This window comes from Pseudopodoces humilis, chromosome 4 (genome assembly GCF_049639895.1).
Source record: "Pseudopodoces humilis isolate 2021_Gansu_Grassland_sample_001 chromosome 4, ASM4963989v1, whole genome shotgun sequence".
Classification (NCBI taxonomy): Eukaryota; Metazoa; Chordata; class Aves; order Passeriformes; family Paridae; genus Pseudopodoces; species Pseudopodoces humilis.
The window spans coordinates 10,156,940-10,183,185 of NC_142203.1; the positions used below are offsets into that span (position 1 = coordinate 10,156,940).

Below are 26,246 nucleotides of genomic sequence, written 5' to 3' on the forward strand. Positions count from 1 at the left end.
AAGTGCCATAAATGCCAGATTTCTTGAGAGAGAGAGAGAGGGCAGTCAATCTTAAATGGCAATGACTGTAATTATTGGAGAGTAACAGGGAAATACTTCAAGAATTCCTAATATGATTTAATCTTAGGAATGTTGAATGTAGTTATTTGTTACAGGCAGTAGAGAAGGGAATGAAATGGTGATTAAAAAGTAATAAACCACAACTGTTCGCTTGTGAACATTAAAGAAGTTTGGATACTTCTGAATAAGTGAACTAAATTAGGTGAATTTACAGATAAAGTGACAGGTGGAAGTGGGAGCTTCAGGGTGCAAAAGCTAAGCAAAAAGGGAATAATTTTCTTCAAAAAGCAAAGACAGTGCTTATCTACATAAAAGAATACAATGTAGTTGTTGCACAAGAGAATTTTACATAATCTCTTAGGAAAGCACCAAACAATTTGGCATTGTTCATGGCTCTTACTCGAAGTGCCAGTTTTCCATTTCAGTAAAATTTTCTGGGTCTGGAAAAGTTATTTGCAAATCATAATGCCTCAAAAAATATTCTAAATATTCTAAAATAAAAACCCAAGATGCCTTAAAAACATGGGTCTGGATATCTGATGTTTTCAGTAATTAAGTTATTCTTACTTGTTCCTTGTGCTTCTTAAAATGTTCCAATACCTTTGGTCTTTGCTCTTCTAATAAGGAGTTTTGTGTTCAGTATTCACATATTAACATTAAGCCTCTGCATAGAGGATTGAAAATAATTCATTCATGTGTTTTGTATTTTAGCAGCAAAAAATCAACAATTATTTTTTTTCAGGTCAGCAGTCTCATTTTGCATGTAGAAGAAGCTCACACACTCCCAGTAAAGCATTTTACAAATCCTTATTGCAACATCTACCTGAACAGTGTCCAGGTAGCAAAAACACACATCAGGGAAGGACAGAACCCTGTGTGGTCTGAAGAATTTGTCTTTGAGTAAGTCTTAATTATCTTGAATTAGTGAATTTCACTTTTAATTTATTATTAGACTCGTTTATTGTTTTACAGTACTTAAAAAAAATACTATATATGTGTTTATATAGCAGCAGCCTTTCAGACAAATTCTGCATGAGCAGAATTTTCTGTAGATACTATTTTGCTAATACAAGTGGCTGATAATGGAAACTCGGGATTGAAATGCAATTAGGAAAAGCTTAAATGCCAGCCATGTATAGTATTAATTGAGGCTCTCTGTCTTTTCTCCTAGTGATCTTTCTTCTGATATTAATAGATTTGAGATAAGTCTTAGTAACAAAACAAAGAAAAGTAAAGATCCAGATATATGTAAGTATTTTTCTGTAAAAGATGTTTATACATTACAGCAATGGATACTTTGTGTGGTTATCGTTTCTTTTGTCAAGGATTGTCACAAGAGAATTAAGTAGGTTTTTAGGTTCACCATACTGCCTATGTGTTTTTGATGTCTGGTACTGGCTTTTCATTAATGTTTTTATGATGAGAACTTCCACTGATTTTAGTCATAAAATGCACTGTAGTCCAGACCTGTATGTCTGACATAGCTCTGCTCTATGGTAACTATTGCTAGACAATGTCTGTGCTTATCAAAAAGCAAGAGCAAAGATAAATTTTCTATTCAAGTGATTTCTATAGAAATTTTATATATTAGCAGTATATCTGCTCCATAAAATGTTAAGTTCCACAGAGTCTGACTACATGGAATTTCTTTTCAGGTGTTTGTTTGCTTCCAGTGAGATAGGGAAAGGTGCAGTTCTTTATTAAAAAAATAATCTTGGCAATCTCTGAAGAAAATTACCCTTTTTCTTTTCTTTCCATTACCTCAGTATCACTTTGAATGGGAAAGGATCTGTATTTTTATTCTCATATTAGCCAGACAGATGCTTCTTTAATGTGGTTTTCTGTTCCAGCATATCAACAGCAAGTGCTGATTTACTGATTTCTGGTTTTCTGGGTTTTACTAAGATCTGTTAGGAAACCTTAGCCAAAGTAGATATTTACAACTCATTTTGAATGGTCTTGCCAGCACCTGATTCAATTTCAGATCTTTCTCCTCCTCTCACTAGAGATGTTTCTGCATGGCAGGAGGTATAAAGGTAGATTCTCTGTGACAGACTAAAGGGCTATAATTGCTATTGTGACCTTGGTCTTGAATTCATTTGAGCTGAAAAACTGATTATCTATCTACACCAAAGCCTTAGTTAGGAAAAGAATCTTAAATGGGTAGTTCTTGAGTGGGATACTTAAGTAGCTACTTTGAAGGTATTTTTGTAGTTTCTTCCTCTCTGTCCAGATTAAGGAGATGCTGGTAGTTTTGTGCATTCAGGTGATGAAGTCTTCCTCTTCTTGGTTAGGGGCAGGATTGGCTGAATTTCTTTACTGCAGTTAACTACGCTCTTACAGCATAAGCACAGTCCAGCAAAACTCTTTCATTTTGAGATAAAGATTACGCTAAGTCAACTTGAATTAACACAGACCTCTGCTTACATCCCCAGCTCTGTGAAGTACGTAAAGTTCCCTGGGGTAAAATGAGCTAAACCACATCTTCTCTGACGTCTGTTGTGTTGCACTGCCAGAATAAACCTGTAACCCTTCAAAAGCAAGACAGCCGGTTCCTTTCCTTAACCAGCCATCTTTCCTTTTCAGCCACAGATGTTACCTGTGGAATGCTATGAAGTGGCAGCTGATTATATTAATCTTGCCAGTTATTAATTGAGTTAACTTACATTTTCTGCTTGTGTTTCCTTCCATGTAAAGCAGATTGAAGGTCCAAAATTTGTTGGATTCACTGCTTTGTTTCTTTCATTATAACATGCAAAACTTATATACCAAAGTGATACATAAATGAAGGCTACCTTTTCAGTATGTAAAAATATTTCCTGAATTTTCAGATCTTTACATTGATGTTTGCCTATTATGAATGTTCCATAGCTACTTAAGAGTTTTTTAAGTATTCCAGATAGTCAGAAATTATACTAAACAGTTCAACATCAGTTCTGTTCACTATTCTAACTGTAAATTGCATAAGGACTTAAATAAATATATAATATGGCTTGAAAAATCCAAACTCCTAAAATTTATTAGTAGATTTCCATCTGCTGCTATTGGCAGTTGAATTAGTAGGTCTCAAAGGACAACACCATGAAGTGTTAAACTGGAGTGGAGATTCTGGTTTAGGTTTGCACTATGGTGATTAATTTCAAATTAATTCATGTTGAGTGAAGTCTCTTACACTATGAACAGGAAAAAAAGACTTATTACTTGAAAGTAATTTAATATAAATTAAGATAACAACTACTTTGCAGACTTCTACAGATATTTGGTATGATTTTTTTAAAAATCTAAGTCAAGTCTTATTATTTATATTATAGCTATGAAGTGCTAGTATAACCACAGAGAAAAACTAAATCATGGCTTTATGCTAGGTCCTGAATTTCATTCAGCATTCCTCGCACTGTAGTACACATGCCTTACATGTGCAAGCAAATAAGAAGAAAAGCACATTGCTTAGTTCTGGACAGAGCTTTGATGCCAGGGAGAAGTACGCAAGGAAAGTCAATTTATTGCATAGTCTAATGACATTCCATCCATGCTGGTGATAAATAGCAGGTGATGATGGATTGTTTCTCATGCTGATTGACTGATGTAAATGCATTTACTTTTATCAGTTCATCAACTCCAAAGAATATGAAATAGGCAGTAGGATTGTCCTGAATGAGGCATTATGAATATGATCTTTTTCTGTTCCAGTATCAAATTATATCCTGCTATATATTGCTACACTGGAACACTGAAAATCTGCTGGAACTGTTGACAATTTCTGCAAGGCAGATTGGTGTATTGGCTTTCCAGAAATGTAAAAAAAAAAAAACCAAAAAAAAAAAACCAAAAAAAAACCTCTTGGTTTTATGGGCTTTTTTGTTTTTCATGTGAGGAAAGTAAAAGCAAATATCTTTGTCATAGAAAGAGGGTGTTTGACCGAGAGGTGCAGACTGATAGGCTAAGTGTTAAACTAATTGTGGACTCCTCTTGGAGCATGGTGGGTGTTTCACAGGCAGTGTTGCCTCTGAAAGTGCCTGGGGCTTTCTTTGTGGAAAATAACCCTCAACTCAGGAGCACATGTTCCTGCTCTGGATGGGCAGGTCATTGCTTGGCAATTTCAGTGTACCATCATCACCTGTTAATGATTTGGCTATTCTTGGGCTGACTTTCATTATCTAGTCAGCAAGTGCCTGGAAGCACTTTTTAACCTAATACACATAAACTGTTACTTAGACTGAAGTTATTATAAAAGTAATATGTATGTCAGTGTTTGGGAATACCACAGGAACACTTTATTAATAAATAGGAGCAGACCCTGATGGTGGTGTCAGCCCAAGGCTGGAAAGGGAGTAGAGAATTCTAAAGATTTAACCTGTTTCTGACTGCTACCCTGTTTTACCTACTTACTTGGGTGTTACAAGGAAAGCCATGTTAATACTCATGTGGCATTTTTTACTTTATTTGTATTCATTCTTTATAGATTGCCATATATTTCTTCTTCAGTTTACAGGACACTGTTAAGCCATTGTAGAGAGAATTAATCAATTAATAGATTGATGAAAATTTTTTTGTTTACTCTTGCTTGTATTTTTTTCCTGAAATAAGATGATGTGCTGAAAATAAATTTATTTTTTTGTTCAGTAGTAGCACTGTTTGGTGGATATAATGTACCTGAACAATGCTTTTTTTTTTAAAAGTGTTTATGCGTTGCCAATTAAGCCGATTACAAAAAGGACATGCAACAGATGAATGGTTTCAACTCAGTTCCCATGTACCATTAAAGGGTATTGAACCAGGATCTTTGCGTGTTCGAGCGCGATATTCCATGGAGAAGATCATGCCAGAAGAAGAGTACAATGAGTTTAAAGAGGTATGAATTAAGTTTAACCATCGATAGTTTATTTGTCAAAACTAATTATTTTCATTGGTTGAGAGGGATCTCAGTAACACTAGTTGATGTAATCAAATAATATTTTTGAGTGACAGCTATATATATAGATATATCATATTTTTCAAAGGTGTTACATGTAAGGAGAAGCTCCTGAATGTTTTAAAATTGTTTTTCTTTCAGCTTATACTCCAGAAAGAACTACATGTAGTCTATGCCTTATCACATGTTTGTGGACAGGATAGAACACTGTTGGCTGGCATTTTACTGAAGATTTTTCTTCATGAAAAGCTTGAGTCCTTGTTGTTACGAACACTAAATGACAGGGAGATAAGCATGGAAGGTACTGCACTAAATCACACAAGTTTACTGGCATTTTGGGCAGGTGGGGAGGAAAGGGTTCTGGTGCTATCTTTTTTTTTCCTCCTCCCTCAGTTGCAGTTTTTATGTCAAAGAGTAACTATGTTCTTCCTCTCTTCTTGATGTCTCCTTTCCTCATTTTTTCAAATTTCTTTTTTCAGATGAAGCTACAACCTTGTTCCGTGCCACCACTTTAGCAAGCACACTTATGGAGCAGTATATGAAAGCCACAGCAACAAGTTTTGTTCATCACGCGCTAAAAGACTCCATATTAAAGATAATGGAGAGCAAGCAGTCCTGTGAGGTGATACCTTAAACTGTGTTTTTAAACATTTTGGTTTGTTGACACAGTAATCATTGGTTAAGTGTTGTTTACATTAAATATTAGTTGTAGAGACATTTAGTAGTTTCTTAGAACTAGACTTTGTTTACATCAGAAATACAGGAACAGAATTCATTAAGAGATTTTTTTATATATTTTTCCTGGATTTTGGCTTCAAACATTATTCACAGTAGAACTTACTAATTTTATTCAAAATTTCTTTAAATTATTTAGCAGGCATTCTAGGGGCTGTTAGTGAAGGTCCTAATCTAGGTAACTCTTGTTAAACCGAAGGTATTGTAGAAGTTAAGGTCTGAACTTAAATTGTTTTGATTGTAAAACTCCTTATCCTGAATGGTTGTTGCTGATCTTGAAATTCTTTTAAAAATTACTCTCCTAACTCCTGTGTTTCACTTCAACTTCATTGTGGAAAAGATGGGAGTCGTCAGAAATTTGGACTGAGAGAGACAAAAAAGTCACACAGATGAAATGTGAATATCCAAGCTGATAAAAGCTATATATATATATTTGGAGTTACAACTGTTGTTTCACATTTCCTGACAAGCCACTGAAACTTGAGTTTTGTAAGATACTTGTACAGCAGCAGAATATTTAATTTTCTTTGAAATAGTACTCCATGTGTAATATTCAGAAACTGTATATATAGTTCTAGATAGAAGAAGAAACCTAATCTTTCTCTGTTTTAGTTAAATCCCTCGAAGTTAGAAAAAAATGAAGATGTAAACACTAATTTGGCACATCTACTCAGTATACTTTCAGAACTGGTGGAGAAGATATTCATGGCTGCAGAGATACTGCCCCCGTAAGTTTGCACTTGACTTTCCCATTTCCATTAATTACATTGCACTTTAAAATTATGTTCTTACTGGTTTATCTTAGTGTTGCTGTATAGACACAGAGGAAAAGAGATAGGGGGAAAAGAACACTTCTAGGAATTAACAGTGTTTTACAAAAGCCTCTGGCTGGCACATTTGGTTTTATTTAAAGGAGGAGCTGCTAGACTCAAGAGATCAGGGACAAAATAGTAACAAAATAATCAATCTCATATTTTTACAAAAAGGTAGAAGACAGTCGTAGTTAGCAGACATGTATTTGTCAGTCTTTCTCCTTTGAGAAAGAGATGGAATTATTAACAGCATATTAAAAATACAGGTAGGTAGTAATAGTGATATAATAGTGATACCATGCTATGCCTGTTTTTGTCTGCTAGGGAAATGCAGAGCTTGGTTTTTTCCCCACTTCTTTCAATTGATAAAGTAACTTGTTTTCATACTTCAGATGTGAATCATAAAATAAAAAGTGGATAGTGCAGAGTTTCCTTTCATAGTGTCATTAGCTTTTAAAGTATATGAAACTCTTAATTTGATTCATTGGAGTGGCATGGAATTTTCTTTTGTGTTCATGCTGGCAAGATTAGCGTTGAAAATTGCAGTTCAGTGTATGAAGCAGTGATCAAAATTTTCTGAAATACACCACAAATGTCCTTTTGTTTTTTTAAATGGGAGAGGACTATTGCTGTGTCTTAACTTTTTTAGCTTTTTTCACCATGCATCATGTATGGAAAGAACAGATTTTGTTTAGTTAAGAGAAAAATTGAAAGATAAATCAACCGTCAAAAAGGTCTTTTTTCAAAAAGAGAATACTTCAGGAAACAATTGCAAAACATTTAATGCTCATATGAATGATCACAGAATTGCACAGAATGGGTTTTCCTTGCCATGTATAAATTTACTTTTTAAAACAAACTTGTAAAATAGAATTTTTATAAATTTGCTAACTTTAACTGGGAGTTAATTTATAAATTTAAGATTTGCCTAAATTATTAATATTTTTATATTAATTATTTTGCATCAAGTAGGAGGTTGGTCTACATCCTTTCTGACCAGCTTTTTTTATTCTTTAAGTTTAATGCAATGAGTAATTAGCTACTGTTTCTGCAGGACGTTGAGGTATATTTATGGGTGCCTACAGAAGTCTGTTCAAAACAAATGGCCAGCTAATACTACCATGAGAACCAGAGTTGTTAGGTAAGTTACTTGTCAACCTTATTCTGGAAATATTTCTTTCAAGCCTTGTTGAAGACATAACTTCAGTGTGCTTATCTATGTTTCTTTCAGTGACAAAACTGTATGAACTTACACAGGTTACTGCAGTGTTTAAAATATTTATGATGATGAAGCGCAGTGTCCCAGTTAAAGATAGAGCTTGCTGGATTATTGGTCTTAGAGCGTTGCCAGAATAAAATGATGTAGTGTAGAGGTCAGTATAGTTTTACTTAATGGTTTTAGCTTTGAATTTACAGTTCTACAGCCCAATGATGTTGAAATATTCTGGAGCTCCTCTAAAAATGTTGCTGGAGGTTACAGAACCTGGCTCTTCTGAATGCACACCAGCCACCAAAACTCCAATCTAACTGTTCAACAAATAATCTAATTATTAAACCAGGGCAATACAAAAGTTCTTTTTTTCTGTTCATTGCTAGGGCAGGTCAAACAAAAATGTTATGCAAAGCTACCATCTTGACAGTTTTTCTAAATGTGGCAGAGATTTTAAAGATATCAGAGCTACAGCTTTCCTTTTTGTGGTGTCAGGCAGTTGTATGGTTAGCAGAGGTTAATCTCCCATGCATTAAATGATCTTTCAGAGCTTTTGTCTTTGGCTTGGATTTATCATTTTGACACCAGAAACCTTATGAATGTTTCATACTGTAAAACGGCATTGCCTTCAAATGGAGACTGCTCCCATCTGAAAGCTCTTTTTACTCTGAGGGGCTAAACTGCCAGAGGCCACTAAAGGTCAGCAGTGAATTCTGTATTGGTCACTTCATTGTACAGCAATTAGCTGAAGTTGAGGTTAACCTGAGTGATGATTTTTACCTCCGGTATTAACAGGAAGACAGATTTTTCTCATGCTACTGAAGCCTATTCTGGGTTCCTGTTGAATGAATTCCTAGTTCTGCAGTTAGAACACAGGACTCTTTTTCCAGCTTATAAAATGGCAGCAATTCTTTCATGGTGGAAAGTAGCAGATCCCTTATTTTTCTACTGAAGTGTACTATCATCAGGATAATGGATCAGCTGAAGCTGACCTAAAGGTGTGTTCTGCCAAGAGAGATATTTTTGCCCATCCACTCCTGTGCTCCAGCTTACAGTGGCTTGGGAAAGTGGATGGCTGTGGGATGGATGACTTGAACAGGAGATAGTGGAGAATCCCAGGTCGGAGACCAAGGGCAGCTTGTTTTTGAGGCAAGCATGGTCTGAGATTGGCTTCATTATTACTTGGCAATTAATTTCTTCCTACATGATTTCAACAGTTCATCTTTATTGGGAAGTCAATGTGCCTCTTCTTTTAGATTTCACTGCAGTTCATAGAATCGTAGCATGATGATCTTAATTAGTATTTTTACAGAGCGAAGGCTAGTTTATTGGTGTCTGTCTCAGCAAGATCCCACATTAACTTTATTCCTGAAAGATTATGTAATTTTATATTAATCTTCTAATGGTTTTGAACAAAACACAATTTTATTTCATTTCAGTGGCTTTGTTTTTCTTCGACTGATTTGTCCTGCTATCCTGAACCCACGGATGTTTAATATCATCTCAGGTGACTATGTGCTTCAGATCAAATCTGTACTTTATGCAGCAGGAGACATGAAATCACTATAGTATCTATTGTAACAAAATAGGAAGTTTTTTTGAATGCTCTTTCAAGTCAAGTTATCCACCTAATTTGGCTGACTTCTCCTTAGGATATATACTTTTCACCCTCAAAGGCTTGATTGTGGATATCCCCAATTATATCCATTATAAATGGATATTTAATTATTAAATATATAATTTATAATATATAATATAATTAATAATTATAAAGTCCAAAAATACATCCATTGTGATATTTAATAATAAAATTTGAGTCAAGTCTAGCATGGTTAAATGTATTTTAGCAGTGTGAAAACTTCAATTATGGGAACTTCAGATGTCGCTTTCAATACAGAGCAATGCCAGAGTTAATAGTTGAAGACAGTGGTATCTCTGAAATGTACAAGATTCATAAAGTTAGTATGTGCCTACAAAGCTTGGAATACATTTGTGCACCTAGAAAATTATTCTTGAAAATTTGTTTCGAATGTCCTGCTTAGACGGCTTCCAGCCATTAGAATGGTGTTTAGACTCATTAAATGCAGTTGATCTTAGATATAGAATCTTAAAGATGAGAGAGGCATGGCCTTCGGAAAGGATGAGAAATAGGAAACACAGGGTAAAATAAAAAATCTGATTCAGAAAAACTTTTTTCTTTATTCAAAGATAGTTTTTAAGACAATGTGGCATGTTTTCTGCCATCAGTCTTTAAACTTTACTAAATGAGGATTATGTAAAATGAAGCTCTTTTCTCTCACACAGTAATCATTTCTGTATGTGCTTTGGAGAAAGCATTTGAGAAACATGGCCTGGAACAAGTGATAATTTCTTTGGCATTTTATTATCTTTGGACAGTTTGCAAGTTAGGTACCTCCTAACTTGGGTTGCACTGTGACTGCAGGTATAAAAAACCTTTTAAAAATTGGAGTAATGCCTTTTGAGCTTGTCCATTACAATCCTGCTGAGTTACCTTGAGCTAGTATTCTTGACTACTGTTAAGAGAAATTTACAGGCCATATAACTCTAAAACCCTGTCAGTGGAATGCTTTCAACCAGGCCATGTACCTTAACTGGAGAGAAAAGTAATTTTGCAGGATACTGCTGGGTAATATCACTTCTTGGAAAAAGAAGTTCTTACTGACTTAAGTGGTTAATGTGAATTGTTTATAGTCACATTGATTACAGACTAGAATTTCACTGAAATACAGGCCACAATTGCATGTAACATTCACTCTGTTTTTCTGCTGCCAGTAACTTAAAGGTAAAACTTGTCAGTGCCCACTTACTTGGGTATAAGCAGAAAAGGAAAATGTAAACTTTCTTCTTTTTTTTTTTTTAATTTCAAAGGTAAATGTTTTAACAAGTAATCCTCCTTTCAGCAAAATTCAAGTTTTCAGCAAATGGTTATTTCACTTGACTCTTAATAACACTTACTTATTTTGCCTTCTTTTTCTCTGTGCTACTATTACAGAAAATAAGATGATCAGATTAACATGGCTTTTGGACATTACAAAAGCAATATATTTTACCAAGTGACATCTTTCACATGGAGTTGTTTTTTATTAAAAAAGAATCTATGATAATATGAATGGGAAAAGAATTTTTTTTCATGTGACTGCTGTTAATTTTAAATGTAATGGCCAGTGACTCTCTACTTTGCATTCCTGCCAGATTCTCCTTCTCCCACTGCTGCAAGAACACTGACGCTGGTCGCCAAGTCTGTGCAGAATTTAGCAAATCTGGTTGAATTTGGAGCTAAGGTGAATGTAATTGTACATATGATAACTTAGAACTGTGTTTCCTGTACACTTTTCATATGTTCCTGTTCAATGCATGCAAAAAATTTGTTGCTATTTTCTCATGCAGAATGTATGACTTTCTCTTCCTCCATGTGACCCTGCATTTAGATTGGTGTTTTCTGTGCTGGAGCACTTCGAAGTTCTCCTGTTTGTACTACCATATTGCTAGACATAATGAAAGCTGTAAGTCAAGTGTGCCTATTGCACTAATAAGCCCAAGGTTTCAATAAAGTTTCTATTAAAACACAAAGAGAATGTCAGCAGTGACTGGTCCCAGTTTCCAGGCTAAAACATTGGTAAAAAGAAATCTGTTGATTTGAGCATAATTAACATGACTTCTGGCTGGCATGAGAAAGTTGTTTCTTTGACACACAGAACTTGGAATGTAAGAGTTAATGACATAACAGGAAAGAAGACACTTGTTCCTGATGATACATCTGAACATAGAGCATCTGTTCACTGCAAATGGGTATTTAGAGATGCTCACCTTGATGCAAATTTGTATTTGTACGCGTAAGAAAAATTCTGAATCACAGGTTCTCAATCTTCTGAAAACAAGAAAATACCAAATTCTGTAGCCTTTTGACTGGCTGCACACCAGTCATTCGAAATACACTTGAAACAAAGATAACATTATTCCAATTTACATACTCTCTTTGCAGTGTCATTTGCCTGACTGCACTGTGTTCACCTCAGATGTGACAATTATCTTGGCACTGATTTGTTAATGAATACTTCTTAAAATTACTAGGAGCCATATATGGAAGGGGTAAATCCATTCATCAAGAGCAACAAACATCGCATGATCATGTTCTTGGATGAACTTGGGGTAAGTAATTTAAAAAAATATTTGCTGAAGTTACATAGCAGAACTGTAGATGAAAATTTTTTTCAACACCTTACTAACTAGCTCAGCAATGCACCAGCTCCCACATAATTTTGAATGCTTTTATCTGAGTACATTTTTTTAATACTTAAAAATTGCTGGTCTATCATATGGAATTAAAACTGTAAGACTTTATGGATTTAGTGCCTCCATAAATGTGAGAAGCTGCAGCAGATTCTATAACTACGAGATTAGAAATCTGGGGTAAAAAATACAAACCTTTCAAAAACATGTTCTTAAACCATAACTTTTTATATATAACTTGTCACATGGTTTGGACCAGAGACTGAAATGAATTTTTCTTTAAAAACTATTAGGTTGAGTTTCAGTTAGCACTGGCAAAAGCTTCACAGCATGCATTCTACCTACATATTGTAATTTGAAAGTGAACTGCTGTCACTGTGTCCTTTTAAAGTATGTGGTAGCTGTAACAGGAGTTAGGTCATCATGTTTTATATATACATACTTTAAATCCAAGAATTCATTTTAAAAAGTGAGATGAAAAAAAATGTGCTAAGCATCCTGAATTAATCCTTTAGAAGTGACCTAGAAGACATCTCAGAATACTTAATTAGTGTGGCATTTGAGTAGGTCCCAGATATCTTTTTCTGATTAAATCCCAACTTCTGCATATGATGATTCATCAGTTTTAAGTTACAGATTTTACATGGAGTCTCTGAAAACTGTTGGTTTGAAAATACCTGTTGGATTATTCTGCTGTTTTAACTGCAGCATTATTGATTTATCATCAGATTAATGAGTTACTTGATAGGTAGCAGCAGATTTTGCTAAATTTTGTTGCTCTTCTCTCATTTTGATTAAAAAAAGCTCCTAATGGATGGATTTCCCTTTCATTCAGAGGGTTTGAGTCTCCACATGCTTCCTGTAGGTTTCTAGTCAGCTCAAAGGCAGAGCAATACCAGATCTTGTAGTAAGAATCCTCCTAGCACTACAAATTGCAGTAAACTCACAAAACACATGCATCTGAAGAGGAGTAAAAAACCAGAATTCATAATAGAAGGATGGACTGAAGGTTTAGCTGGGAAGACCAAAAGTGGTCTTGGCATCCTACATCTGCTGTCTTCTATTCTGTTGAAGAATGTTCCTGAGCTTCCAGACACTGCAGAGCATTCCCGAACTGACCTCTCCCGTGACCTGGCAGCCCTGCACGAGATCTGCGTGGCACACTCAGATGAGCTCCGGACGCTCAGCAACGAGCGAGGGGTGATGCAGGTGAGTTAACACAAATCCTAGGCAGGGGTACTGTGTCCCGAGTTACACCTCAGTACTGGGATTGTTCTGTGGTATTTCTGCAGCAATATGACGGATGTTGTATTTCACTGGGAGGTTATTAGCTGTGAAGGAAATCCATAGTTTTGTTCCCTCATGCAACAAAACCTACTAGGCTTGGGTGGTTTTAAGTTTTTTAGTTTCTGGAGGAAGCCTTAAATCCACAAAATTACTGTCTCCTGACAGACTCTGTGGGTCTTAGTTTTCAGATCTGGATTTTTTTTCAGTTGGGAACCAAATTCACTTTCTTTAGCTTTCTGTTGATACCTTATTTCTGCTTCCTTATTTGCCAGTGCACTTGTCTGCTTGGCAAATTGCTGGCAAACTGTAACAGTGTGTTAGCTGTACAATTCCTCCACTTTCCTGTTAACTACAAAGAAGCAGGAAGATCCATGGGAGGGGAATCAAAATCCATAACATCATTTTAAGATTACCCTTATTGGCTAGGGAATCAGACATTTTCTTTTTAGTAATATATTTAAACTACTGAGTCACAGGTCTGATAGGCTGATGCTGAAAATGCTGCTCAGAGAGGCATTTTCTGTCTCCAGTAGCTAACATGTAGTTTTACTTGACTCACTCTCTTTTACAGCACGTTCTTAAGAAGCTTTTGGCCATTACTGAACTGCTACAACAAAAACAAAATCAGTATTCGGTGTCTAACAACATCAGGTAGCAGCCCTCTACCTGAATTCTGCATGGATCCAGCATGCCCAACATGGCAACTCTCACCAGTATCACTTTCTTCTTGCTCTTGCCAAAAATAGCACACCCTGTCACATTCCCAGTGATGAGTGAACTATGCAAAAAGAAAACAAAGATCCTGTTGGTGAATGATTGTACCAGCAGCTTTTTTTAAGCTATCTGTGCAGGACATTTGCACTTTTTTTTTTTTTTTTCCACTTGGAAACAGTTTTCACAACCTCTGAGCCTTGGTGTACAGTTCACCTTCTGCAGAGAACATGCTGTGACTGTGTCTAGGACTTTGAAACTTTCAGCACCTCGGATTGCCAAAGTTTTTGTTGTCTGATTGGAAAAGAATTATATCAACTGACACGAGAAGAAAGGCGTTGTTCTGACAACCACCTATAACTGGATAACATTTCTTACTGTAATTTCTGACTGGTTACAATAATTGACTTTTGACTGTTTCAACCACTTTTAACTTTTATTTACAGAATTTGATGTTATGGTAGGAACAACCTTTACTGTACACTTTTTATACCATGCTGTTTCTCTTGCTGGAATGATGCTGAAAGAGAACATGCAGAATGGGTCTTGTCAGCTTTATTTTTTTGATGTGCCACTGATTCAGTCTGAATAGTTCTTCAATCAAGAACTGTATATCCAGATAAATCACAATGCTTTTGTAAAATGTTTACAACAGTAAATAATTTGAATTCAGTAATTTTATTGATCATTATATCAGACATGCATGCATTCATTAAACCATTTTATAAAATAGGTATTGTTTGGTCTTTTTTGTACTGTAAGTTTAGCATAAATATTATTTTTATAAGTGGAAAGTTTCTGAAATAAATCAAGCTGCATATATCTAGCTGTATGAAAACTGGCTAACTCTAGCTGCTGTGGAAATTTTTTAGTGTTGGCACTGGCGGCATACTCTGAAGTGTTCACACTGTGTCACTTTTTAAGTGTGAGTCCTCAGACAACCTCAGTACCCTGTCCCTCTGCCTTAATTTGTACATCATTGGGTGAGAAAGTAGATGTTGAAATACCTTGGGTAGGCTGAGATTTAATAAAAAGAAATTCTTCCCTTGAGTGGGGTGACACATTGGCAGAGTGCCAGAGAAGCCGGATATGCCCCAATCCCAGGAAGTGTTGAAGGTCATGCTGGATGAGACTTGGGAGAAACCCTGTCAAGTGAAAGGTGTCCCTACCCATTGCCATGAAGTGTTTAAAAATTTGAAAAATAAAATATGCTGTTGATTTAGAGTGCATTTCGTCATCATCATGTGCTACTTCCTAGGCAGTGATATAATAATAGGGAATAAAAGATTCAGTGACTTTTAAAGTGTTCAAGATTAATGAGATAACCACTTAAGTAATTTTATCATATGAACACTGCCATAAACCTTCATAACACCTACACTGTTTTTCCTATCTATCAGAACTGCCAAATCACTGTCATGTAAAATCAGACACAGTGGTTCCTGCTGTGTTGCCCTGGTCTCCAGCTGGAACAGCTTCTTGAAGGTGAGAGCTCCCAAATATCACATGTATGGCACTGGGCAGACATATGTCATGCTTTTCCATAGTGACAATACACCTGTTTGCAAGACCTTGTTACTAGAGAAGTCTTTTCTTAGGATTGTCCCATAAACCTGCCAAGCCTCTATTAAAGTGCATCTCAGAGGAGTAAGTAATTGACCTTTCCATCTGTCCTACTTAGATCTTTAAAAGAGTGTATAAAAGGGATTATTTTGTGGATTTAGTTGCTTTGGTATAGGCAACACAACATGGTAAAAACACAAAATGGAAGAAAGAGCTGTCTACCTAATTCACCTTTTACACACAAAATGCAGGAAAGAGAATGAAACTGGGGAACACCCAAAGCTGCATACAGATGTATGTATTGTAGAACTCTAACTGGGTGTATGGAAAGGAAATAAATCAGCTGGTGCTCTAACAGTACACTGAAGCCACATCAAACTGTTTCTGAACCAAAACTGAGGGCCAGATTTCTTGAAGGAAATCTTGTAGTGTTGGACCTGTAATGGATGAAGGTTTAATAGAATCACATCCTACTATTTTAGGAAAGTAAAAGGTGTTACTGACAAAGTAAAAATTAAAAGCACAAAGACTTAATGACATATAATAAGGAACCTGTGGCAGGTAGAGTCACACCTGACGCCAGACAGTAGTGCCTGCAGTGGTAGGAGTCCATCTACCTTCAAAGTAATGCTGAATCCGCAAGATCATCATCAGTCCACTCTTCCTAATAGAAGGGAAAATACACAACACCTTGAGTGATATCTGCATGTGGTGGTGTGTGATGTGTGCTCCTTATGGTCTGGATTTAAGAACATACAGATTCCAGGAACAGAAAACTACAAAAATATTTTAACTTGGGGCAAGTCAGGCCTTTAACCTTAAAGCTAGTTATCCATACCTGAGCTTACAGTCACAGACACAGTCATGTTACCAGCCCCTTTTCAGCACCTGAGATAGAGAAGCATGAACTTCACGTTGGATAACTATGCAGAGATTTCCTAAACAGTTCATACTGCACTTTCTACTCATGTCTTGTGCTTTTCATGGCTTTGTCACCTTGGCAGCTGAGTCATCTGTGCTCAACCATTACCTTGTATATTTTTTCTATCACTTCAAACTGATGAGCTCGCCATACCACTTCTGGCTTTCATACTGATACTAACCTTCAGCTGCAAACAGTTAAATCCAGAAACATCTTAGAAACAGATCAGAATTGACTGTGCACTTGTAGACTACAGTCCAGTGTCAGCTAACTGTAGGATTAATGAAGCCATTAATAAGGTATGACCAGTTTGCTTACTCCGAAAGCTTCCAGAAAGTTTAACACACTTTCTCCTTTATGTCCCAGCCAGCTCAGATCTGCTCTTTCATGTGGTAATTACTAAAAATGAAATTACACAAGTAGAAACCCAGTTCAGGTACATCAGTAATGAAAAATTCTGAGTTTCAGGATCTCTGGAAGTGTACGAGTCTATCATTAAGTGCTGTAGGCTATGTGAATATCCTATCAGGTTATTCCTTTGGAAAATAGTTATAGATAAGAATTAAAAAGAAGCTCCAAATCAAAACTGTCTCAAACCATAGTAGACTAACTAATACAAATTACACTGGGGCAGGGAACAAGTGAAACCTCCAAAGCTTATACAGAGCTGTTTTCTAAGTCATTGAAGTTTTCCAAGTGCCTGTTTTATAGAGTACCCAGTTTCAATATACTTTTGAAGACTGGCATTTGGAATAAAAACTAATCAAAAGATTGGCTACATTTTGTTAGAGCATACCTTCAATGCTGATTTTATTATTATCTTGTTTAAATAATTTTCTTAGATTTTAATTTTACACTGTAGCATCTACATACTATGACAGCCTCTAATAGCAGGAGATACAAGTCTTGTATTTTATCTTTAGATTTTGAGAGGTGACCCTCTTCAGATGTTAGCACGTTTTTCTAAATGCCACAGTCCAGTTAAAGTGTTCTTCACCTCTGCCAGCATGGACTCTCTCCAATTTCTTGTCCATGTTACAGACAAAAGCTCTGGAAGGTGTTCATCTCAGATGTGAAGGACCTTAATTCTGTTTTTGTTTGTTGAGTCACCCTCATCAGTTTATTTCTATCTTATTTATACATGGTCTTACAATGCAAAGTACTAGCTACTCATTTATAACTTATGCAGGCTTGTTAACAAATTGTCTTGACACAAATTTAGTCCAACACTCTACACTGCTTTGAGCAAGAAACCAAATAAAGTAAATAAAAACTTTCAAAGCACAAGAAACAGCAGGCTTGCATGTTCATTCCCCTCTCCATAAAAGACAGGGGTGTTCAAGAACACTGTCAAGTGCAGGCAGGTATTAAATCTGGCTCATTTAAAGTAGAAGAAAAAAGTTGAAAAAGGTTCAGTCTGAGCAACAAATAAAATATTACAGATGTGTAAGTTTATCTCAGTAGCTATTCACTTTTGTCTTTGCATTAACGGTGACAAAAAACAGGAAAAAATAGGTTTACTGACCTCATCCATTTTGCATTTCTTTGTGACATATTCATCATCTTCATAACCTTTCCTCTTCTTCCTAACCCAGAAGAACAGTGAAATGCTTAGGTATTTTTATAAGTTGAGACTCTCTTTATTTGACCCCAGGATTACATTATGGACATGCCTGTCCCATAAAAAAATTACCAAAGCCTTGGCATGCAGCTTGCTGGAAGTTTAGGGTGCATATTGAAGTGAAATGGGAAGAAAAGAAAAATCAGGAAGTCCTTTGCCATCCATGTAATTCTTAAGAAAACCTTAAGCCTTTACAGCATTGTTTTTTAATCACCTGATTTTAAAGGCCTTAGTTCTCATTACATACAGCATCAAGTGGCCACACCTTAGAAGCCACCCAGTATTCCAGTTTTGTGTTATAAAATAGTCAACTCGCCCTGCGAATCAGCACTGAAGAACCTATTTATGTATTACTGAAAGCAGTACTTTGAGTCTTGGATCTCAGCTTCCAGTAGATCCAGCAAGCAGGCAAATGTGTGAACATTTAAGGGTTTTCATTTTCCATCACTCACACAGGTAAGAAAATATTAATGTTCATATGCCAATAAAACAGGCTGAAGTTTAACCACATCCAAGATATACTTACGGATTTGTATTAAATGCAAGGTCCAAGCTGTGACACCTCTCTAACTTCTGTTTTAGAGCAGCAACCTCTTCAGGCCTTGGCAGTTCATATTTTTTGATGAGATTTTTCATGGCTAAAATGGCAACAACACAGCGCTAAGCACACAGATAATTTCTGCTCTGCCTTGCTGTGTTAGGTCTGCATGGCAAGATAATGGTAGTGGGGGGCCTACAAGGGTGGGTTCTGTCAGAAGCTGCTGGAGACTCCCCCCATGCACAACAGAGCCAATGCCAGAGGGTTCCAAGATATATCAACCACTGGCCAAGGCCAAGCCAATTAAGTGACAGTGGATGTGCATCTGTGGTAAAAGATGTAAAGGACAAAACCCAAATGCTAGTGCAACATGTAAGTGCTGCTAGAAAGAGGAATGAGAATATATGACAACAGCCCCGACATCTACCAGGGTCAGTGAGGAAGCTGAGGAAGGAGGTGCTCCAGGCACTGAAACAGATTCCCCTGCAGCTCCTGGTGAATCAGCTGTGCCCCTGCATGGAGGTCAACAGGAGTGTGGAGCGTGCAGCTGCACCTGCAGCCTGTAGAAGAGAAAACTTTGGAGCAGGTGGATGTGCCCAAAGGAGGCTGTGACCACTTGGGAATACCACGCTATATAATATACCATGTTGGGAAGAGAAACCTACACTACAGAAGGTTTACTGGCAAGATTTGTAACCCCATGGGAGACCTGCACTGAAGCATCCTTTTCCTGAAGAGCTGCATCCTGTGTGATGGACCCACGTTAGAGCAGTTCATGAAGAACTGCAGCATGTGGGAAGGACTTACGTTGTAAAAATTTGTAGTGAACTGTCTCTGGGAAGGGACCCCACACTGCAGCAGGGGAAGAAGTGAGGAGAAAGGAATGGGAACATACGGTAAGCTGCCTACAGTCCCCATGCACTGGAGGGAGAATTGAATCAGGAAGATTCAACTCAGGAGTGAAAATGAATCCAGAGAGAAGGGAGGGGTGGGAAATGTATTATTAAGATTTTTCACTTTTCATTGCCCGACTCTGATTTGATTGGTGATTAATTAATTTCCCCCAGTTGTGCCCATAACAGTGACTGGTGAGTGAACTCTCCCTGCCTTTACCTGAGTTCATGAACTTGTTATTTTCTTTTCTCTTCCCTGCCCAGCTAGGGAGGTCAGTGATTCGGTAGTCACTTAGCATCCAGCTGAGGCCAACCCACCACAGTTGTGAATCACACAACCTTATCCAGTCTCTAGTGTGGCCGAGTATTGTTTATGTCTCAAAGTGAGGCTTGAGCCAACAGTTCATCCTTCCTTCCCTCACTGTAACTACACTGAAACAAGTCTCCACCATCACTGATGCTGGATTTCCAGCATTCACATTACTGTTTCCAGAGTTCACATTACTCTGCAAACAAGCTTCAAAATACACAGGTATTTTTTGCAATCAACGTTGTACCTGCTGTCCTAAAAAACGTAAGTTCCAGTCTTTTTAATATTGCAAATTAAATTTACAAGTTTTTCCCTCTACCACCAGTACTCTGTAGAAGTTCTTTACAAATGCCTGAAAAATTTCCTTCAAACCATCTTATGAGCTGTCTTTGGGCTAAAGCAACCATCCACAATAACTGAAGGGTAAGTGATCTCAGCACTCCCTTCCATCTCAGCAGTGAAGTCTGAAGACTCAATTTTAGAAGACCAGAAAGTAAAGGACAACTTAAGTTTTAAAAATTAAAATAAAGGTAAATTGAATTTGTAGACCCTGTCTACTTGTATGGTGCATTCACTGCTCATGTCAGCCAGCCTAGTTTCACTGCCACCACTCCCATTTGAAGTGCATACATTAGCTTAACACATTTAGTAACTGATTACTTACTGGGAATTTCACATCACAACCTTTTCATTTAAATACAAAAAGGTAATAATCAGTGTACTACACTCCCTTTTAGCTCAGCTAAACCATGGCAGTATTCTTAATATTGGTAAATCACACATTTCTCACAATAATGAGGCAAAGCAGCTTCTGAGACATCTTATAACTGCAAAACAGATGTGCAGTATGAATACTGGCATATTACATTAATCATTTAGCTTACAAAAGGTACCTTCTAGTGGCAGTAGTTGTTATATGCAGGCTTTGCCTGAAGCCCTAATGTTTAAGATACGGTGACTTAAAAAGCAATTTAGTTCTGTCTTCCAGAAACCATTACCTAGTTCTCAAAATAGATTTCTCACTTTTGAATCAACTGACTAGCATGTACGTTCTGAAAGCATCAGGCAGGTTCTCTGCCTATTAATTTATTTAATTTGTTCATATGCATTTGTTTAACTTATTTGTTCATTTTGTCTCAGTCTTTTTTCCCCTTCCATCCACATGCTAGGTAGTTAATTCTACTGTCTGCAGTTTACTTATGCATGTCTTAAGGTGAAGAGAACCCTTTGAAGCACACCTTTCTATCTAAAGCTTTTGTAATTTGGAAGAAGATGTTTTTTCCTCCTTTCGAGATATTCTTTATCAGACTTTTCCAATGTTTACTTACATTTCATGTCATCTAGTAATCTGGATAAGCTTGATCTGTTTTCTTTCAGCATAAGACTTTCTGATAAATAGCTGGAAAGAGACATGAAAGAATAAAATTTTAAAGTGTCATAATAATTTGTGGCAATTACTGTGAGTTAATAAAAAGAGTATTATTCCTTACTAACACCTCCTAGAGCTTTATAATTAGACAAGTAAGAACACATTGTTTACTTAAGTGGTATTAAGTGATAAAAAAGCAAATCTGTCACAGTAAGAAGGTGACAAAAGTATTCCCCCAACCACATAGAAATAACGCTGCCAAATTAGACATTTCTAAGACTCATGAAGCTAAGTCAAATTAAGTTTAACGTTCTGTGACAACATCACACTATCGTACAATATGCCCACAGGACAAGCAAACAGTACAGCGGTTTTCAGAATGACCAACAGCAGAGCTTGCAAGACAGGCCTGCTTCTTTTGGCAGCTGAAAGCTATTACTAAACACTGTCTTGCATGAGCCTATGGGTCCCTTCCTCTTCCCAATGAGATCAAACTTCTCTTTAGAAAGAACACTAATGCACACTGCCTGGATAAAACAGACACGAGCAATGCTCCTCACCAATACCCACAACAACCACAGAGTTCTATCCCACCCACCATGAGAGCAACAGTTTTTCCAATTCCCACATGTTCTGTACCACCTCTGCAGCTGCACCTGATTACAGGTCCACAGAACATCAGCTGCACCATCAGCTCTTCTCATGTCTACCAGCCAAAACTCAAACAGTAAATAACAAGGTTATAAAAAATATATGCTGCAGACAGGTAACAAAGACTTGAATTCTTCCTGAATGTGCAAAAGTCAGGAAGACGTTGAGTCATGCAGTATCTGCAAATCATTTTAATTCCTTTTGCAAGCATGGTTTTCTAAATTTTGGGCAAAGCAGTACGGAATACAGATCTAGGAATGAGATCAAGTTTCAAGTTAAAGTAAGCATCTAAATGTTTTTACACAATTCTGAGAAGACTGAGACCTGTGGAGAATACTCCTAACACTCCTTCTTTTAGAACTAGAGAGATTTGAGATACATTTAGAACAGATGGAAGATTTTATTTTAGAAGAACTTTTTGGATTTAGAGCAGGTGTTACACTCCAGATGCAAAATGCTCACAGGCAGTGGCATGGTATTAAAACATGCCTGGTGCAGCTCCTTACAGCAGCCACCTTAGCTGTTCATCTGGAGAAAAGTGTATGTTTTGTCCTTAAGAGAACTAAACCAAACAAACTACACATTTCAGCAAAGCTGTCAAAGTGTTTGATAATGCCTGCACAAACACCAGTCGCAAGGACACAGAAGGGAAAGAGAAGATTGATTTAAAGCAATGCCTTAGCCCTGGTTCATATCCATGGAAAGTGAACTGTTGCAGCAGCCAAACAGCAGGCCCATTAGTTGTCAGCTCAGTGTAAGTTCAGTTGACTCTCAGTTTCTACTGTATTTCCACTTCCCTCTGTAACCCTCAAACTGAATCTGAAAGTCCTATGCTGTTCTAATTAAGGCAAAGTCATTGGGGTTTTTTTCATAACTTCTGCAAAGGAATATAAAAACCCAGGCAGCACCTAAGTGCTTTCATCACCTATCTGTGAAAATTAACAGTACCACTGCCACTCTAAAACATAAAGAACACACAAGTGCTATCAGTCAGTAAATACAAAATTCTAGTAGTTAAGAATGTCTACAGCAAAACAACTTGTTTATGCAAGAAACAAGTAAGAAAGAAAATACTAATAATACTAAGAAAGATAATACTAATATGAAAAAGAAAATACTACCTTTCCATATTAACTCCTGCTCTTGAGCCACTAGATAATATGGCAGTAAGAGCGATCTGTGAGGGAGTGAAGAGCAGATAAGCATCTGTCAGAGCCACTCGGTTAAGAAAGTCATCTGCTGCTTTCCTCAAAACTTCAGGATTTTCCAGCACTGGATAGCGAGTCTATAAAGTAAGGATTTAGGAAAATAAACAGCTGTTAGTCATTCCTGTTCATGAGCTCAGAACACATAATTCAACAGTATTTTATAAAGCTAAAAAGTAGCCGATCATATTTTTATTCCAAAAATACCCTAAATAACTTAAAGTCACAAGTAAAACAACTATCTTTCAGGTATTTGACTCTCACTATAGAAATCAGATCTTTTAAATCACAGGCACAAAAGGAAATAAAGTTTTTTAAGACAATGCATGCCACACTTGTATTGCTTTACTACACAGGGCATAAAACCTGTATATGTAGCAGAGAGTATTACCTTAATATCAATTAGAAATCCCTCAAATGGCCTGTATGGATTGTGGATGATGAGATGGAAGTTCAGTTGCTGAATAAGCAGCAGTTCATATTCCAGTATTTGTTCAAGAGCTTTCTCCTGTCCAAGAGGACTTTCTCGAAGGTTGCCAACAAACTGTGCACTGGATACATTAAATTCATCTACTTTACAGGCCAAAAATGCACATGTTAACCTTGGAGAGACAAAAAAACCAAACAATCAAACAACTGACATATGCAACATCCATTCTCCTACCAAGAGTTCTGCTCAGAAAATTTGTGTATCTTTAAAACACCATGTTCTGAACACAGCAAAAGTGTAGTGAAACTGACCATATTTTGTCTTTACTCCTACTTAAGCTCTCAGATTTTCTTTCTTGTTTTTTTTCAGTCTTTACAAATATAAAGATCACACCTCTAATATTCCATTTGATAGAGTAACTCAAGAAGTGTTGACAACTCACATTATTATTCGAGGATGATACTCCATCACTGAGTTATTGAGGTAAAAACGTTTGAAATACATACAGGCTGTTCCCTAAATTGAAAGAAATGGGGAGGGAAAAAATAAACATGGCTTCAGAAAAAATAAATATAAGTACATAAAAAGAAAAAAACCCCACAAACCAGACAAGTTTGGATATATATTACAGGCATACAGGATACACTGAGGCACTCTGACACATAACAGCCATTATTTGTCATTAAATATTTCAAAGTCTTTATTTTTGCCTGCAAGAACCTTACACTATAACTGCCATACAAAATAATTTTATTTTTAAGCATGTTTTGGAAAATGATGCTTAAAACTCCCAACAGTATCTTTATGGAAAAAATTTGGCATTAAAATAAAATATAAAAATCAAAGGCTGAAAAAAATCATCTTGAAAGTTGCGTGCAATTCCAAACATTTGTCTTTTTACATCAGTAAATTTTGCAGTATGTTTATCAGCATGGAAGCCGATGCTTTCCAAAATGAGACTCTGCAGGAGCTACTTCTCAAACATCAGCCTGGCTTCGCAGAACATGCCATGGCAGCGACTGCCATCTTTCAAAGGCATCCTCGAGCATGGCACTCTTCACCACACCTGCTTGAAAAAGGGAGGACTAACAGAGGACAATGTAAATCATACATCTTAATAGCTTAGTGAGAGAGAGGCACAATTTCATTCCATTCTTCAGCTCTTCCGCATTCAAGACAAGTTAAGTTCAAGGTAATTTTGTTTCTCCTTTTAGGATAATATTTTGCGAGTACATGACCCAGCTTATTTTGTGGTCAGAGAAGCATTAATGCTGGAGAAACAACTGAACGACAGCTCAAATTTGGGACCGTCTCCTTTAGCTACTGGGAGGTTGTTTCTTTGTATCATAAAACATTACCATCAACCATCTCCGACTATTTTGTTTCTACTCTCTGCTAAAGGGAAACAAAACAATTCAGTCACCCAAGCGAGTTTAAGAGCCGTAATCAAAAGATCATGATGAAAAACATCAGGTTTTTAAATGGCTAAACGTGTCAGAAAACCAAACAAAAACGATAAAATCGTCCACAGACTGTAGTACCAGAAAAGATAAAAGAGGCTTTAAAGATACCCGCGCTCTCAAGAACAAGCCAAGCAGGCAGCAAGCGAAGGAATAAGGGAGGGCCGAGGCTGCGGCTCCATCCTCGCCTGGCTTACCACAACGGACCGCGGCATGGCGGGCTTGAATGCACCGCAGAAGTCCAGCAGCCTCTTCTCGTAATACTTGCATAGCGCCAGCTCCTCGTGCGGCTCCAGCAGCACCGGGTCGCCCTGCGGCACCTTGGGAGAAGCAAAGCCGCGCCTGAGTCCGCCACGGTCTCACCGTACAGTGCCGTGCCGCCCCGCTCCCGCAAGCCCTGCGGCCTCGCGAACCTTGCCGCTGGCCGCCGCCCTGGCCCGGGCCCGGCGGTTCCCCTCCGCGCGGCGCCGCGCCAGCTCCTCCTCGCCATGGAAGGTCCAGTGCCGGCGCTGCGTGCTGCTGTGGAACATGGCCCCGCAACATGGCCGCGCCCGCGCGCGGCACGCCGGGAGCCGCCTCAGGGCGCCGGGCGGGCCCGGGAAGCGCCAGGGCGGGAGAAGGGCGTTTCCGTTTTCTTTTCTAGACTTTTCGTTTTTAAGGACGAGCTCTGACAAAACTCCGTTTCATAAACTTTTGCGGAATAGCAGCACTTTAGTGTTTCTCCTTCGGTTTTGTTCAAGTAAACTTGCAGGTTTACATTGCACTTTGTGCACCCTCACCTCGAATGCTGGGGGCAGTTTTGGGCGCCGCAGCGTAAGACGGACATTAAACTATTAGCACCCAGAGGAGGGCCACGAGGATGATGAAGGTGTGGAAGGGAGACCAAGTGGCTGAGGTCACTTGGTCTGTTCAGCCTGCAGAAGAGGAGACTGATGGGAGGCCCCACAGCAGCCTACAACTTCCTCAGGAGGGAAGAGGAGGGGCAGGCACTGATCTCTCACTGTGGTGCCCAGCGTACCTCAAGGTGGGTCGGGGCAGGCTTTGGTTAGATAGCAGGAAAAAGTTTCTGACCCACAGGGTGGTTGGCCACAGGAACAGACTCCCAGGGCAGTGGTCACAGCACCAAGCCTGATGGATTCAAGAAGTCTTTGGACAATGCCCTCAGGCCCGTGGTGTGATTGTTGGGGTGTTGTGTGAGGGCCCAGGAGCTGGTCGTGGCTGGGTCTTTGCCAACTCAGCATATTCTGTGATTTTGCTCCCTTAGGTTCTTTCAGTAGTCTGCTATCCCCAGATAACCATTATATAT

The 26,246-nt window shown here is 37.7% G+C and overlaps 2 protein-coding genes across 4 annotated transcripts in view; one reads left to right on the forward strand and one right to left on the reverse strand.

Annotated features, from left to right (window-relative positions):
- Positions 1–15,856, forward strand: part of RASA1 (RAS p21 protein activator 1) — a 54,260-nt gene extending 38,404 nt beyond the window's left edge. Inside the window, exons 14-25 of the mRNA XM_005533044.3 lie at positions 803–960; positions 1,232–1,308; positions 4,740–4,912; positions 5,114–5,273; positions 5,452–5,594; positions 6,320–6,435; positions 7,574–7,660; positions 9,169–9,236; positions 10,943–11,031; positions 11,822–11,899; positions 13,055–13,189; positions 13,839–15,856. Of these exons, the coding sequence (XP_005533101.3) occupies positions 803–960; positions 1,232–1,308; positions 4,740–4,912; positions 5,114–5,273; positions 5,452–5,594; positions 6,320–6,435; positions 7,574–7,660; positions 9,169–9,236; positions 10,943–11,031; positions 11,822–11,899; positions 13,055–13,189; positions 13,839–13,922 (1,368 nt within the window). The 3' untranslated portion in view covers positions 13,923–15,856. The remainder of the gene's footprint in view (positions 1–802; positions 961–1,231; positions 1,309–4,739; positions 4,913–5,113; positions 5,274–5,451; positions 5,595–6,319; positions 6,436–7,573; positions 7,661–9,168; positions 9,237–10,942; positions 11,032–11,821; positions 11,900–13,054; positions 13,190–13,838) is intronic.
- On the reverse strand, positions 4–25,486 carry CCNH (cyclin H). 3 transcript variants are annotated; one of them, XM_088053973.1, is made up of 10 exons: positions 25,354–25,486; positions 25,138–25,260; positions 23,923–23,996; positions 23,442–23,652; positions 22,967–23,130; positions 21,154–21,224; positions 18,611–18,722; positions 17,989–18,049; positions 16,115–16,205; positions 4–22 (listed from the first exon to the last, which is right to left on the reverse strand). In XM_088053973.1, exons 1-9 carry the CDS (start codon positions 25,468–25,470, stop codon positions 16,161–16,163), a joined length of 978 nt encoding a protein of 325 aa, XP_087910099.1. In that variant the 5' UTR covers positions 25,471–25,486; the 3' UTR covers positions 4–22; positions 16,115–16,160. The 3 variants fall into 3 exon arrangements, with proteins under 3 accessions (XP_087910099.1, XP_087910098.1, XP_005533098.1); XM_088053972.1 differs by lacking the exon at positions 4–22 and adding an exon at positions 15,846–15,978; XM_005533041.3 differs by lacking the exon at positions 4–22 and having other exon boundaries at positions 15,852–16,205.
- Between the last annotated feature and the right edge of the window lie 760 nt (positions 25,487–26,246).

What these genes read in the sequence shown, in the direction of transcription:
- CCNH (XM_088053973.1), bottom strand. Translation starts at nt 25,470, where the DNA reads ATGTTCCACAGCAGCACGCAGCGCCGGCACTGGACCTTCCATGGCGAG. An exon ending in TATCATCCTCGAATAATAAT is followed by an intron (nt 23,653 to 23,922) that starts GTGAGTTGTCAA and finishes TGTCTCTCCAAG; the next exon opens with GTTAACATGTGCATTTTTGG. An exon ending in ATTACTAGATGACATGAAAT is followed by an intron (nt 18,723 to 21,153) that starts GTAAGTAAACAT and finishes TTGCCATTTTAG; the next exon opens with CCATGAAAAATCTCATCAAA.